The 16,825-nt window shown below is 40.0% G+C and overlaps 1 protein-coding gene across 1 annotated transcript; it reads right to left on the bottom strand.

Moving 5' to 3' along the window:
• Positions 1–1,203: 1,203 nt before the first annotated feature.
• On the bottom strand, positions 1,204–16,284 carry LOC114569316 (trichohyalin). Its single transcript, XM_028599144.1, has 22 exons — positions 16,265–16,284; positions 15,270–15,330; positions 13,966–14,305; positions 13,610–13,712; positions 13,354–13,486; positions 12,210–12,266; positions 12,054–12,122; positions 11,708–11,797; positions 9,984–10,093; positions 9,651–9,898; positions 9,290–9,468; positions 9,041–9,151; positions 8,594–8,957; positions 6,125–8,544; positions 5,885–6,032; positions 5,384–5,489; positions 3,850–4,006; positions 3,595–3,687; positions 3,166–3,252; positions 2,548–2,689; positions 2,125–2,216; positions 1,204–1,953 (listed from the first exon to the last, which is right to left on the bottom strand). Exons 1-22 carry the CDS (start codon positions 16,282–16,284, stop codon positions 1,897–1,899), a joined length of 5,187 nt encoding a protein of 1,728 aa, XP_028454945.1. The 3' UTR covers positions 1,204–1,896.
• Between the last annotated feature and the right edge of the window lie 541 nt (positions 16,285–16,825).

Here is a 16,825-nt window from a genome sequence, read left to right as displayed (position 1 = left end):
TGAAATTAAGATTATGTCAAACTACTATTTCCATTCTTCTTGAGGTGTTTTAGGATGAAAAATCTTACCTGCCTGATGTATAGCAACGTTGATTTTCAGGTATCAAGTGCAAAAATTGTGGTTATATCGTTTTAAATGTCACTGCAAGCCAAAAGAGCTCATAGGTGCAGAATTATATCCGTGATGGATAACATTAAGAAACAGCGTTGCTCTGTCAAAGTGTTGGCTCACATGACTGCAGTTTCACACGCAGGAGTCACAGGGAAGGAAAGATCAGTGTTGGGTTTTAATGAGGTGCGATGTTCCTCTTTAGGAATATGACTCCAAAGAACAAATTAGGGCTTCTGCAAGGACACCAAGCTATGATTTATAATAAACACAGAAATGCATTTTATGTGAATGAACTGTGTTCCCATAGAATAAAGTTGGACAGTCTAAAAATGAAATAAAAGCTCTCCATGTAACATTCTAGATAATTCTAGGTTTACAAATATTAGGCGTCAGGAGTTAACTGAGGCGACTTGTAACATATCGCTGAGTAATGTGAGGCATGTTAAATGTCAACGGCATTTTAATAACACACTCATTCAGAAGTGATTCAATAGGTTTGGGATCTCTGAACTATGAAACCAGGGAATCCTTGACTATTTTCCTCCTGTATAACATGTGGTCTGATGTTGGAGACCCTGCTGACATCACTGGCAGGATCAGTTCAGACTTGATGCTCCACTAATGAGGTACTGTACTGTGTAGTCCTGAGAGAGAGCGGACATCAGTGTTCTCCTGCACCAGCCTCCTCAGGTTCATGTGTCACACGCTGCCAATGCTGTTGACAAAAGCACAGCTGCACAGTGGTTCAGTTTTTTGTTGACATTCGGCCATATCAACACATACGTGACCCGAACGTCCATATAAGCTCTGTGTCTTTTTCATTTAAAATCTTGACACTGTTATTTAGTTTTAGTAGCCTATACTTTTTCATCAGTGTGGAACATGTACCTGGTGTGGAAACAAATCTCCCTCTGGGATAATAAAGGCTCCCTATCCTTACAGCATGCTACTGATAATAATTTCCATTTACATACCTTACAACACAGTTATTTATAGGCTCTCGCAATCAGAGAAACAGGGAAACACAAACGTGTGTTTTGGTAAACTAAAAAATACTTTATTGTTTGAATTTATATAACTGAATGATGCCAGAATAGAACATCTTCATACATCATGACTAATTGTTTCATATGTTGATAAAAAATAGTAACCTTCCTAAAATTCTTGCCCTAATTTTATTTTGCAGCTCAAATATTTTGGGTCATAAAACAACTGCATGTCATCAGAAAAGATACACCGACATCAACCTCTGTTGTAGTAAAAGTAATAAATGTTGTATTATGCTACATCTAGTGGTACAATATGTAAATAACATAACAATAACACATTTTTATACAACTGATACAACACACTGAGTGATTTCATGAAAACACAGGCAGTGTGCCTATAAGTTACACTGTGCAATGTACTGATGAACAAAATATATATAATTTCTTTGTGATTACAGTGTTATATTTTAAATATTAGTAAATATTTTAGAAATGTTATCTAAAACAGTTTGTTGCTCCCTCTAGTGGTATTCTGATGCCTTTTCTCTCTCCCTCTCACAGAGACACACACATACTGTACATATTCTCTAAAGCATATTAACAACAACAACAAACAACAACAAATCAACTTTTTACACAGTAAAAAACAGTTACATATAATATAACACATACTGTGTAATAACAAATGTTACATATAACAGACATAATGTATAATACATCCTCTGTCTTTAAACTGCACTGACCAAACAGCAGTTTTACTCTGAAACACATATTCCACTTTCTCATCTTGTTTGGATCAGAATGACTCAAACAACTTCATTCTTTCTTGGGCAGAGAGGCCTTCTTTTAAACTCTGCAAGCCAAACACACATACAAAAAAGAAAATAACAGAAAGAGTAAACGTTCTTAATCTCCAGTTAGTATGATTGTAACACTTTACTGTGAGGTGAAGGTTTAAAAAAAGGGTTTAAAATGGTTCATATGAAGGGAACATGTTTGTCATTTCTCAGTTGACAAAGGTTACCTTTGATCTCACTCCTCTAATCTGACGTGTGAGGGAGGATTTCTCGGTTTTCTTCAGAAAAGCAGCATTACTTGTGTTCGTCACAGTTTCCTCTGAAGAAAACAAGAGGGTAGGAACAGCCAGGAAGGGAATTAAAGCAGTAGTTCTACATTTTGGGGAATGCACTTTATGAGAGTTAGATGAGGAGATCGATAGAAGTGCTGGTAAATGGATTTTGTTAACTTGGGACAGAGCCAGGCTAGCTGTTTTCCCTTGTTTCCAGTCTTTATGCTAAGCTATTCTATAGGGTGCTGGCTGTATAGCTACATAGTCACTAATCTTCTCCTCTAACTCTTGGCAAGAAAGCAAATAAGCTTTATTTCTCAGACTTGAATGTGTGTGTGAGTAGAAATCCCATACGCAACAAAATAAAAAGTGTCTCACCGATGCTCTGTCCTGAGGCGTCCCCGCTTGGAGACCAAGTGGCAAACTTGACATCTTCACAGAGTTTGTTGACATCATGATAGGGTTCATCCTGGCTGTTCGTATAGAGGGCCTTGAGCTTGTTCTGGGCATATATTTTGTCCTGTTACACATACACACACATACACACAGACAGACATAGTTTATATTCAAAAGGGTTGAAGGAATCTGAGGCACTCAAGAGGGTAGTGGTTAAAAAGCCTTTAATATCTTCTTGGCTACATAAAGTCATTAGAACATGTCTATGTGGTTCGGCCATTAGGGCCTTCATCAGAGCAAGTACAAAATGGTCACCTTTGGGCTGTCTCTAATACTTGTTCGAAAGTGATTGCATGGTCAATATCCCCTTTTGAAACTAGAGCACCAGAGGGACACTCTATACAACACTACACACCGGAGCAGCTCTCCATGCAGACTGTATTGTGACTGATAATTCATACTCATTCACTAATTTCAGTAAATACAAAATTAATTATGTTTTTCTTCAAGTATGAATGCAAAAGATTCTCTAACGATTTATTTCACAATTTTATCTCGTAATCTAGCAAGATCCCCAGATGTTAAAAGAGATTTCAGTACCATTCGAGCAATCTTCAAATCTTCCCTGAGAGAACGAGCTTCCTGTCTGAGAAACTGCATTTCTGCCTCCCTCGCTCGCAGAATCACCTGTAACATAAAGTACATCAACACAGTACATCCCAGTTATTCAGTAGTTTATATGTTGTGTGTTCTAGTAAAGGAGAGAAGAGTATACGTTAAGTGTGAACATTATACTGTATACCTATGGAAATCATTATCATTATTCCAACTTTTCTTCCAGCACTCACATGTGTATTTATAACCTCAAGTTAGATAAATCAATATAAACACAAGCCACTTCTACCATCACAAACAATTTAAAACGCATGTTAACAATTAAACACACAGACAGCATCACTACTTTCTTCTTCTTGAAAGTTTTTTTGTTGGACAAAGATAAAGGTTAAACCGTGTTTTCCAGACACTTACCTCCATCTCATAGAAGTCATTTACTTGAGGGGCAACACGTGTTTGTTGTCCATTTAGCGAGAAATGTAACTGAGACATGTCATCTGTCTCTCTCTTTAAGGGACGACAGAGGAGGGAGATGACACATTTTACAAATGGCTTTTGAAAAACACACACTGTTTACACTACTGACATGTGGATATGTTAATCGAAGACAAACGAAGAATACTCAGCTACACTGTCTGAGACACCTTTGTGGAAAGAAAATGTTTATACCTGCTTCTTTTTGAGCTCCTGGTTTTCTTTTTGGTACTGCATCAAAGCTTGTTTCTCATCCTGCAGCTCTTGGCTCAGCTGAGAGTTTTCCAGGCATCTCTGAGTGTGCTGAAGCGACAACACCTCGAGCTCCTTATGCATCAACTGGATCTCCTTCCTGCAGTGGCAAAGCAGAAGCATTATGTTGTACAGTAAAGTGAGAAGAGCAAGTAAAAAAGCTATTATGAGGAATTGGGAAAAACAGCTCCCAGACACAGGTCCAATGGTTAATAATTGTTGACTTTATGGAAAAACTGCCATAAATGGTGAGACTTAAAGTACAACTGGAGGAAAAATGGGAAACATTGACATTATTCAAGACTAAATGGAGCTACACATTTAAAACACAGATTCACTATCAGGCCTGCATTGAATGATGGAAATACTGGTAGTGTATTTCCCATATAGTTTTTGGCAGCGTTTTTACATCTTCATTAGAACAGGTGCATGTTCTAACATGGCATTTGTATATTCTTCCAACCAGTCTATGTAAAAGAAAAAGTTAGAGTTTATAAACACAATGGCACTCTAATCCAGTATTTGGTCTTCTGTCACTCTCCAGGTATCAGCACCATGGACAGTGGTCAGTGATACAGGCCAAGACCTTAAGTTGTCTTGCAGCCAATTCAGGGCTCGTTAGTTTGTCCTCATCCGTGTGGTGAAGCGCACATAAATGTTGCTGCCGATGCTTTGTATGAACATCAACTTTAGTCAATCTTTTTTTTTATTAAAATCTTTTTTTTAAGATTATTTTTTGGGGGTTTATCCCTGTAATTGACAGTGATAGTGGATAGACTGGAAAGGGGGAGAGAAAGAGAGGGGATGACATGAAGGAAAGGGCCGCAGGTCGGATTCGAACCCGGGCCGCTGCAAAGGACTCAGCCTACATGGGGCGAACGCTCTTACTGGGTGAGCTAGAGGCTGCCCCAACTTCAGTCGATCTTGACTGGAAAACCAAATACAGAGCAACTCCTAATACATTTTACCTGCTAGCTATTTAATTAATTGATTGCTTAATTATTGTGTTATTCAAACTTATCAATTTTCTTTAAACTTTAGAAAGGAAACTAATTCTGAGTTAATGAATTGACTGATTATATTCTCAATCTAAGACAGGAAGTCAACCTGCTGTAGGTGTGGTTTTTGTATATATTTCTGTTTGCGATGAATTCATTTTTAAGTGAAACATGATGATTTTGCAGAAGAATAAGAATATATAAAATAAATACATTCAAAAAAGGAAAACCCAGAACTGTAACCCCTGCAGTAATTCTAAAACCGCTTCACGCCGCCAAACACGGTTACCTTGTGATGTGTAGCCTACCTTATGCGGTACTGCAAAATTGACACATCACAATAAAATGCAATCCAATCCAAGAGTCCCGCAATATATGCTGCAGTAGTGTACACAGTAGCTAGATGTATGCAGGTGACTTTCAGTGGCTTCAACGTAAGAGAAAAAACAAATGCAGTGAAAGGACCAGTAGTCACTCACTCATATTCCACGCGCAGTTGTGCGATGTCATCGCTCTCCTTGATGTGCTGTGCTGATCGGCTTTTCTCCAGATCCTGTTTATGGGCTCTCCTCATTGCTACAATGGCTGCAGAAAGATATGAAAACTTGCGGAATTGTTTACCATTGTTACCTTAGAGTAACTTAATTTCTGCTAATCTTCAACTAACTTTTCACGATGGACAAAAGCTTCTTGTATAGTAAGTCTTCTTTTGGCTGATCTCATAAATTGCTCATCTAAATATATATATACAGTATATATATTCGTAACATTTATTTAACTAATGCAGTCGGTTCCCATGTTATTATAAGAGTGTCCTTCATTGTTATATATTGTTTGTGAATCAATTTAAACACTGTTACAACTTCAGCAAAAATTCCCTGTCACGAAAAAAAATTTTAAAAAGTGAAATTCAGTTTGTATTGACATAACAGCCTAAAGTGCTTTTATTTTTGTATGACTTCTTGCTGAAAGACGTTTACCTGCCATTGTGGCAGATGTCTCTTCCTGCAGCAGCTTGTCTTTCTCCTTCAGAAGTGCTGCCACCTCTGTCTGATGCTGCTGCTGTAGATCACCTATCAGCTGCCTGTGCATTTCCTCCATAGCAGTGACACCTTGATGACAGGATGCCTGTATTGAAATTTAGAAAAAGGTTCTCTATTACAAATCAATAATTGCTTTAAGAGACAGAGTATCTGATAAAGAAATAAGGTCTTTGTTACCTCAAGTTTTTCAAGATCTTTCTGGTAAGCCTCTCTCATGGCTGCTGCACCACCTGCCAATATTGTTTTTCTCTCCGCCGCAGTCTGGTCTGGTAGAGAGGAGGTACTTTCGGTCAAAGCAGGTGTCTCTGTGCAGGTTTTGGTCTGTTTCTCTTTGGAAGACTTGGTGTAGTAACCATGCAAGTGCTTCATCTCTTTTTCGTGGATCTGTTGCAGTTCCCTAATCTTCTCTTGAAACCCCATTTCCAGTTTTTTCATCCGTTCCTCGTGATAAGCCTCGATTTTCCGTAAGTCTTCCAGGAGTCTCTGCTTCCCAGTCTCTACAGATACTATCTTTTGCTCAGCACGCTCCAGTTCTTCTCTTAATACGCTGTTGTCCTCCTGAAGCTGACATAAGGTGTGATTAAAAGCCTCTTGCTCATCCTTTAATGTGATATCCTGCTCTTCACACAAAGTTTGCAGTTTGTCCTGTAACACCTCACTTTGCTGCTGCTCTAAATCTGAGTGCAGCCTGTCTAACAAATAAATTAACTTTGCCTGCTCCTGCATCCAATTTAAGTCAGCCGCAGAAGCATTTTCCCAATTATCATCCACTCTACACTCTACTGCATTGCCATCAGAAATCTCCTGGCAGAGTTGGTGTAAGGATTTAGCCCTTCTCTGCAGCCGGGATATTAGTCGCTCTAACCAGTCTGGTTCTTTCTCTGCCTCTACCTTTTGGACATCAGATTCATTCCTTTCAACTGGTTTTGCAGCTCCTTCTGAACCTCTGCCCTCTCCCTGCACTTGCTCCTCATAGGAACCCAACTCTGGGGGGTTAATATCTGCCAGACTCTTCCTTTGAGGCTCCACTTCTTGATTATTTACTTGAGTTGTGCTCTCATATTGATGCTGAACTTTTAAGGCAGCATAAATGAGCTCCGCTTCAGCACAGACTCCAACAATGGCTCGCTCTAAAGGTCCATTGTTGTCACATTCTGCTCTCCCAGTCCTTTTTTCTGTTTTTAAGGCTATTCTTTGGGAGAATATGTTTTTGTACTTTTGTGCCAAATCCCCCACATCCTCTCTTGATGCTAAGGATATTTGCCCAATGCCATTTTGACTCTGAAGGACAGACACAATTTTTTCTACTAGAAATACTTCCCTCATTAAACACTTCCCAATACTTTCCATGTCATCCTTTGGGGGTTTACTTTGAGCACTAATGTTGCTCTCAGCTCCAGCTAATGTCTCATCATTGAGGATCCTGTCCTCTCCTTTGCTTTCATTGTGTGATTCATGCTGCTGTTTCTCTGCATCTTTCTCTCCCTGCTGAAGGCAGGCAGCAACAGTTGCTAGTTGCTTCTCAAAGTCCGTAATATTAATCGGAGTGGCTTGGAGCCTCTCCCTGCAGGCTTGTATGATGTTCAGTGCGACCTGAAACCTACCGACCAACATCCTACAGCGGTTTTCTGTCTCCTGGGCGAAGCGCTGGCTCTGCTTGGCCTGACTGTGAAGCAGCAGACTGAGGTGCTGAGCGGTGGCTCGGCTTTGAGTTAGCTGGGAGCAAAGGTGGGGGTCCCGGCAGCTGATGTGACTGTGGTGCTCCTCCAGTCTTTGCATGATGTCCCTTAGTTTCTCCTCTGTTACATAAAGCTTGCTTTCAAGCATTTGGATCACAGACATAAATCTTTCTGGGTAATCTCCTGCATGTTCAACTGCATCGGAGTCTCTTGCATTTGGCCTGCTGTCATTTACAGTGAGAAGATCAGTTGTCTGTCTCTCATTTTTCTCATCCTTATGCTGAGAAAAGGCACAGGTGCAACCTTTCAATACATCGTTCAGCTTCACTTCCGTGTCCTCCAGGCTATTACCTAGGACTTCCATCTTCAGCAAAACTTCACTCAGCTCTTGCTCCTTCCTGTCCAGGAGTCTCTCGTAGCCTTCTCGTATATCCTGTGTTTCAGACTCCTTTTGCTGCACCTTCCCTAAGGCCAGCTGCAGCTCCTCACTAACTCTCTCGTATGAGTGCTCAAGATTGTAGTATTGCGTCTCATCTGTTTTCAAGCGGTTTTGCAGCCTGCTCACCTCCTCATCTGCCTCACATAACTGGTTCTGCAGCTCTTGACAGCGATGGTCGAGCTGCTCTCTTTCCTCTTGAAGTTTCTGCAGAGTAGATACTGTACACGCTAGCTCCTCTTGAAGCTGTTGTTGAGCCTCCTCAATGTCCCTGGTCCAGGCGTGAGTCTTATTCAGGCTCTCAACCTGCTGTTCAGCCCTGTCCAGTCTCTTCTGAAGGTTGTGAGTGTTGCTCTGCCTGTGCCAGGCTAGCGGCCAAGCTCTTCCGTTCTCTGTCCTGACTTGCTTGAAGGAGTGTGAGGTGCTTCTGCAGGCGAGCCTCCTTTTGAGCCTGCGCTTCTTCATTAGCATGAAGTTGAGTTGTCACCTCTTGGAGATGTTTGTGCAAGCGATCAGCGTCCTGCTGGAGACTGTGGAAACTCTGCAACTCCTGCTGCAGCTGTGTGAAGCGCAACCCGGCCTCCCTCCTCTGCTCCTCACTGGCACTCAGCTGGGCCTTCAGGGTCGCTACGCAATGCTCCCACTCCATCTGCTGCTCACGAAACTGCCGACGATCTTGCTCCAGATGGGCTTGTGCAAGTGCTGTGGCGTCACCCGTGACCAGTAGCTGCGCTTGTTGAGCTAAGAGATCTACCCTTCGCCGTAGTTCATCTTCCCTGGCTTCCTCCTGGCTACTCTTTTGAGCCTCTAGCTCAAAGTGGAGGTCATGGTTTACCTTCTGCAGCCGCTGTAAAGCCAATGCTTGTTCCGAAGACGAGTTGAAGAAAAGATCATTCTATGGGACAACAGTGAGCTTTTAGGGCAAACTGTGCTTTACATGCTGATATGGTATATGTTTGAGTGTCTTCTGTGTTTTACCTGTGGATGCACCCTTTCCTTGGAATGCTTCTCTCTCTCTCGTTTTAGCTCTTCCTGCAGATCCCTGTTTAACTGCTGCAGTCGAGAGAGTTCCTTCTGTGTTTGTTCCAGCTGTAGAGAAATAGTAACAAAACTGTCACACGAATCAGGTATTCCTGTGTTTACGTATTTAGGTGAACATGCTTTAGTCAAATGTTGTGTCAATTGTGTCAATTACAAACATACACACACACCCAAACATAATCCCACCTTTTTGACAAGTTGCCCAGTTTGCTGCTCACAGGGCAATTTATCCTTCTCCTTTGTGCGCTCACAGGTGGCGTTTATTGATAATTGTTGCTCCAAACACTCAAGATTTGAAAGCATTGTTGTGGAGGTAGAGCTGTCACTTCCAGCTCCTTCTACACACAATGATACATCTGTCACACCTGGTGCACAGAAGGTTATACACAGAAATACATTTAGTACAATGTGATATGTACCGATATGTAGACATCTATCATTGCGTCTGTTCCCCTATGAAGCAAATATATAGAACATGATTGCAAACCACTAATATAGAAGCACCACGTGGTTGCAACATGAAGCGTACACTGAAGACAGAAAGCACCTTCACCCTCCTCCACCCGCCGTGGAGGAGCAGAGGAGGAGGCGATCATTGACGACGCATCAGCAGAACTCTCCTCTGCCTCTGGCTGCAGTTTGACTTTTTTCTGCTGTTGATGTGTTTCCTCTGCACTGTCACTGGTTTTTTGCTCTTGCAAAAAGCTGTCTGGGTTTTCAGCTTTCTCCAGACCCTCAGCTGACTGTGAGTCTGCATGCTGTGATTTCTGATGAGTCTGTTGCTCTGAAAGGGAGCTGTTAGAAATGAAAAGGGAACTTATGTAGACTATGTACTGCTAATTGACACCAATTATGCAGCATTTTTAACAAGTTTATTTACCTTGTGACGTCAAGGGTAAGACTGGGCCTCACATTCTTCAACACTGCTTGGACCCAGTTTTGTCTCATCCCAGAGGTCATAGCACCGAGCGTGTACACTCCATCGCTGGTCTGTGGTAAGAAAATAAATATTATTCATTACACACCATTAAGTGAAAGGTAGTGGATGTGTTGGCTTTAAAATCTGGTTTCCATCTTGTCATAGTTTATCTAAAATGTGTGAATACTTTGATTTAACCCTCGATATTTGGTAACATCAAAGAATCTTGACTTCTCTTTACTCAAGCATCCATTCCAGTCTCAATTTAATATGTTTTATGGTTAGTGAAACCATTTTTCAAATGTACTACAATATGTTGCAAAGAAGAATGTGCATAGACTGTAGTAGATGTGTAGATGGATTGTTACTGGTATACAATACAACACAATACAGCACAATACAACACAGTACAGTTAAAAAGCAGGAATATTGGCGGTTTGCAATGGCATACAGAACCAGACAGATAAAATCAATACACTGTAAGAAAACAACCCGTAGGAAACCTGGCAGAAAATTACCAGTACCTTTTTCATTAAGTTTACAGACATTTATGTTAATCCAAAGACGGAAAATTCTGTAGATTTACAGTATACCTTATGTACCTTTAACGGACATTTCTGTCCAAATCCAAATACAGAAAAACACCTATGAAATATCATTACAGAAAATGTCTTCATATTAACACAGTATATTTCTACAGAGTTGTCTAACAGTGTACTTTGTGAACTCACTGAAGTACACTGTTACATAAAAGAGAGTACATAAAAGAGGACATCAAATCTCAAACACAGAGGAACCAAAAAGCCACATGATTCCAGAGTGGCAGAGAGATTTGTTTATGTGGATTCCTACTCTAGATATTTAAGACCATAATCATTTTGACAGCATAAACAACACAACAAACTAAAATTAACCTTGGTCCCAGTGCAAAGCAACAGAGCCTGTATAATTTACGCCCACAGAGTTCCTCCATACTAGGTCCACACTTGCTTAAACAGCCTCTGCAGACTGAGACATTCCTAGTAGAAAAGCCAAAATAATTAATTTTAACAATAATTCATACTTTTTATTGATCCCCAGTGGGGTAATTACAATTTACACTCTGTTTGTTAGAGCACACTACACGCAGGCCTGAAATACACACATGCTCAGGTCCTATACATGCACAAATGGAGAGATGTCAGAGTGAGTGGCTGCAACTGCTGGACAATTGGGGGGATTCATTTTGCCTTGCTCAAGAGCACCTTGGCAGTGCTCAGGTGCATCCGGGCAACTGGCATCTGAACTGGCATCTCTCCAGCTACAGTCTGCAGTCCTCACTCCCTACATTGGTCCATACAGTGACTTGAACCAGCAACCCTGTGTTTCCCAACCCAACTCCCTACGGACTGAGCTACTGCCACCCCAAAGTCACAAATGGGCTGCTGTGCCATTTTTCTTTTCAAGCTCCAACAGGCAGCTTCAACCAAAAGTGATGCTTAAAGATCCTTGATTCTGATTGGTTAGACTCTGGCATATACTTTTTGGCCTACCTGCCTGTGTAGCAGCTGGATTCTTTTTATTGATTATTTATATGTGGGTAAAATTAAATCATGATAAATAAATCTTTTTAAAATACAAAAATGTCTGCCTTTACCATACTGAATTGATATGTTATCAGATTCATCCTACTATTTGCAACTCACATGAATTTGAAAACCACAGTTCTTCTGAGCTGGGTAGTCTTTGATGTCAAAACATGTGGACAAGTTTATCTCACCGTCCACATCCGCTGCCTGAAATGAACAATCAGGGAACAAAGACAGCTTAGGGCAAATATCTGTGACATGAAACTCCATTCAAGCATTCACTCACAGTTAATGTTGAGTAGCGTGTCATATGTGGGTCATGATTTGTTTTTTACCTACAGTATTTAATTATTTTGTTAGGATCAATCTCCATACTGACAGACATATGAGCTTCTTATTCAACTGTAAAGTTACATTTCTCTTTTTTTTTAACAGAGCAGAATATAGCAGAATACCAGCGCACCTCCTCAGCTACTGAATCTTTGTAGAACTTCAGGATTTGGTCAGTCAGGACAAACCAGTTTTTCTGCCACTAAGCAGAACAAGACAGTGCACAGGATTATTATTATAATCCAGCAAACTGTCCACTGTTCCTAAAATTGTGAATTGACCAGTTCACCTGACCAGATGCATCCTTCCGCATCATCCATCCTTTCTGAAAGTTGAGCAGGGAAGGCTGAAGAAGAAGCAAAGCATCTTATTTGCAATACCAAAGAAATATTGTGTATTATAATAACGGCTAGGAATAATCAACAAATGTGATCAATTACTTTATTGATGAACATCATCATTAATTATTCTGGGTCTTGGTCACGAGCCACACCTGGGCCTGGGGCGGTTCTTATTATAAAGATCACCACGTTCCTACGGAGCCCAGCTCTTCCCTCACTCCCCACACACCCATACACACATAGATGACTGATTACTGACTTTAACGTTTCTGTTTTATCAGTATGGTTTCTGTAAATATATGCCTATTTTACGTTTATACCTCTTCTGCTTTCCCATGTTTGTTGCAGCCTATGAGCCAGTTGTGACACAAGATAAACACAGAAAGCTCAAACATCTGAGTTTCACTAAAGGTTAGCTAATGTTTAAACACAATTATTCTTTGTTGATGATATTTTATTGTGTGATTATTAAGAGTTCTGATATTGTGCAGTTCCTGTCTTTCCTATACCCCAATGACTTTGACTTAATTTCATTCTTTGAAAATCCTGATAATTTCATGAATTAGTAAATGCGGCATGACAAAATACACAAATTGCCAAGGTATGAAACAGTAAGAAACATTGCAAACATAAAAACCAACAAAGCCTCATTATCAAGTGCTACATACACTATCATTTAAATAAATGGTCAACAGCACAGGCCCCAAAATGTGGCATGCCTTCAGTAACCAGCAAGAAACCAGACTGGACATATCCTTCAATCATATACTCCTGCCTGTCACACTCACATCATGATTATTATTGAAACTATGGTAACAGCCGAGGCAGTGCCATTATTGGCTATGACTTCATTTGGCTTTTAACTCAGCAATATTTATAATAAGCAGGAAAACAAAGAATTTGGATTATTAAGATCACTGCAGTGTCCCCCTTTAAATGTAGGGGCTACATGAGTCAGTTCCAATTGACTATGCAAGAAGATATAGAACAATTAATATATGTATGTAATTTGCTGAATGGTATAGACAACAGCAGTTAACAGTTAGCCTATTTAAGTGTGTAATCATAAATACACGTTAAAAGTAAAAGTACCTGTTTCTTTACTTTGTTGCAGTGATGACGAAATGAAGTGGTGGAAACCAAAGAGGAGGAAGACTCCAGTGGGTCAGAGGAGCTGCTTGTTTTCATTTTCTCAGCTTTTTTATCGCCATGACATTTGTTATCCCTTTAATAATGGAAACATAAATGGAACAGATTAACAAAACTGGTTATCATATTTCATTTGAAATATAGCACAATAACAGCAACAACTTAAATCCTCAAAAATTATTCAAAAATAACAACAAACCTGATTTGCTCATCAGAGGAGAACAGCTGGCCAGAATTCAGGGCTTTCTTTTCTGCAGTTTGTCCTTTTTTTACTTGTGAACTTGATACTGCATGGTCTGAATCTATTTCAGAGACAGCAGTAAAGAAACAACAGCTGTATATAAAGCAATTTCAGAAGCTTCTTTAGTGACATTGTGATTAACAAAGAACAAAAAAAACAAAAAAACAGAATAAATAGAATCATACAAATGAGCTACCACAATTAGATTTTTAGCCATATCTAGGATTTTTGACTGTAATTAACTTAATTTGGATATTTTTTCTGTATAATACTTTACAAATAGACATACATAAATAACACATGAATGCAATTACCGCCTCCGGTGGTTCTTTGGTCGAGTCTGCTGAGAGAGCGGCTGCTTCTCATGAACGGAGCAGCAGTGAGAGAGGAGGTGTGGAGGGACGAGAAGCTGCGGCTGCTGCAGAGGCGGAAAGCTGGTCTGGCCGGGCGAGATGCTTGTCTGGTACCCTGGTGGCCTTGGTGGCTGAGGCTGCCTCTTTTCAAACTGCCACCAGCCTTACTGCCGCTAGCAGTTGAGTCACTACCTCTGCTGCTGAGGCTTTTGCTCCTTCCAACAGTAATGCTGGTTTTAGACGTACTGCTGCCAGTCTGTTTACCTCTACTAGATGCAGGTACAGTTAATGCTGCTGGTTCCTTTGGGAGAAAGAAAAGAGCAAGAGTAGAGACTAGTGATTGTCTGAGAAAAGAAGTCACAAAAATACATATTTGTAAGTATAAAGTTTTGTATGGTTTTCAGTTTTGAGGATGATAATTATTAAATGGTCAAACATCGCACCTCTTGCTCAACCCCATCCCAACCTGGACTCTTTCACACATACAATCCAATCACCGCTGGAGAGAACCTTTTAATCCTCAAAAGAGCTCTTAATTTGCTTAAGTACCATCTGACCAACACTGTGATCATGGACACAAACACACTTGAACTTAATCACTCTTGAGCAATGGAAAGCCATCAGACATAGGCAGTTTATTCCAGTCTCTAGAGATGCAGCCTCACCAACTGCAGGGGCAATCAATCTGTGGCCAGACCGCAAGACAGAAAAATCAATTAGAGGAGGCTCGAAGAGTCCTGACTTAGCAGCTTGTGAAGGTTGTAAATGCACTAACTTCATCGTCGGCCATTAATGGTTACATAAATAAAACCAAATGCATTCACGTCTAGCAAAAACATGCACCCAGTCTGAGAAAATTGTGTCCATGTTAAGTTAGTGAGTATGCTACAGGGTTTGGACGCTCAAAGGTATTTGGGGGATCTTATTTAAAGGACCCCCACAGGATCCTGTAAATGATAAGTCAATTTCACAACTCAAAACAATCTTAACAATACTGCTGTTGTATTTTATAAACATCATAAACTATCTCAAATCTTGTTTATTGTGATCAAATGTGCTCTACATCAATATGTTTCCAATGCAGCTGAGCAACAGTTTGCAGGGGGAAAATACATTTTCTAGAAGATTGAATGAAAAATGAAAATGTAAAGTAAATCGTAATTTAAAGGGCACATGTTGCCTAATCCCCATGACACTTAAAGGATGAACACACTTAAGGTCATCACTTACCAAACCAGCATTTATAAAGTGAGTTTGGCACTTACCTTCCCCCCTGTCTTCTGTGCAGGTTTGTTGGTCTTAGAGTTGACCAGGGTATCAGGCCACCTGTTATAGATAAGATTAAGACTAAGATTAAGTTAAGCATAATAAACCATCCTGTCATCCCGCACTTTCAGAAACGTTTGGTGGGGGGGTCACAATGTTATTACATTTTATATGGCAATATTTAATAATGTATACATTTATAGAAAGCATTTCTGTGCTGATCATTTTATTGTATGTATTATGTGTACTTGTAAGCTACTTGTGGATGTGGCCCAAGTTATTGGCAATAGTATGTAGTTGACAAGCATCTGTGTCAGTGATCATTGTTGTTGTTTCAAAGGGATAATCTGACACAATTATTTCAAGTGCAGTTCAAGATTCAGATAAAATAATTAAAGTTATTGATAATTTCTGTGCTCCTTATGCCTACCTGACAAGTCAACAAGCTCTTTCCCGAATCAGTCTACTGCACTGTTTAGAAAACGCAATGCAAAATCATTACTGAAAGTCAACATGTTGTCTTTTTCTCTAATTTTCCCAAAATGACACATGGAAAAGCTGTGATTACTTCAGAGGAGATGGAGGGGCTTTTTACATCATAAATTAGAGCCCAGAGTTGGCAGGATGGTGCAAGGAAACATTTACATAATTTGGCAGCCAGAGGCTGCGCAGAGTCTACAATGCTAAGTGTTAAAAAAACATTTGAATCTATACCACATCCATCTCTCTCACATCAAGAAAGAGAGAATTCACTGCCAATAAAATAAATCACATTTAGAAACAGAACAGGTAAATATTACAAACTTTTGTCTATAAAGAATTGAACATGCTCACTGTTCCTTACTCGTGTATTTAGTATTTCAGCTGCCATGTGAGAATACTGCATGTATGTTTATTATAGTAGAGATGTTATGGTCATCATAATCCAAAAATAGCTTAAAAGCAATGATACACTGATAGAAATATAGGAAACAGCTGGATAATGCTGACTTACCTTGGCGCCTTGGACATCATTTTCGGCAGTATAATGAAAAAAACACTGAATGAGAATATTAAGATAAACGTGAGAACTTCTGGCTGATATTGTTATCCATCTGCAAAAGAGGTGCGCTCCCTCTCACTCGATCTGGCAAAAACCAGAGAGAACAAATCACAAACAGGTCTTTACAATAGTGTCCCAAAGAACTACACACACACACACACACACACACACACACACACACACAATCCCATACAGAGTTGACAAACTCCATTAGAGTTTTGCTGGATTAAGCCAACAGCTTAACAGGATTACTTCACTGTATTTTAGTGATGTGGACATACCTGCCTACAATGTCTAGAAATACTGCAAAGGCTCTCAAAGTTTATATCACGACACAGTATTTAACTTATATGAGTACAATCCACAACAGTAGTGGAGAGAAACACATGAACCAAGTCCAACAGAGAAGAATTTGTCTGCTGACTTTACATTTGCTCTGCTGAGAACACACACAGCTGTCACTGTGGATCTGTGAGCTGTGACCTGACCTGAACTATTAAAAACTACTGTACA

The sequence above is a fragment of the Perca flavescens genome, chromosome 15 (assembly GCF_004354835.1).
Source record: "Perca flavescens isolate YP-PL-M2 chromosome 15, PFLA_1.0, whole genome shotgun sequence".
Classification (NCBI taxonomy): Eukaryota; Metazoa; Chordata; class Actinopteri; order Perciformes; family Percidae; genus Perca; species Perca flavescens.
The sequence above is the reverse complement of the archived record's forward strand: the minus strand, read 5'-3'. Positions and strand labels throughout refer to the sequence as shown.

Excerpts from the sequence above, each read along its gene's own strand:
- LOC114569316 (XM_028599144.1), bottom strand. The coding sequence starts at position 16,284 with ATGATGTCCAAGGCGCCAAG. Across the intron at positions 12,123-12,209 it reads GGAAGGATGCATCTGGTCAG|TGGCAGAAAAACTGGTTTGT; the intron begins GTGAACTGGTCA and ends TGTTCTGCTTAG. Across the intron at positions 8,545-8,593 it reads GGAGTTGCAGAGTTTCCACA|AACTCAACTTCATGCTAATG; the intron begins GTCTCCAGCAGG and ends CCAAGAGGTGAC.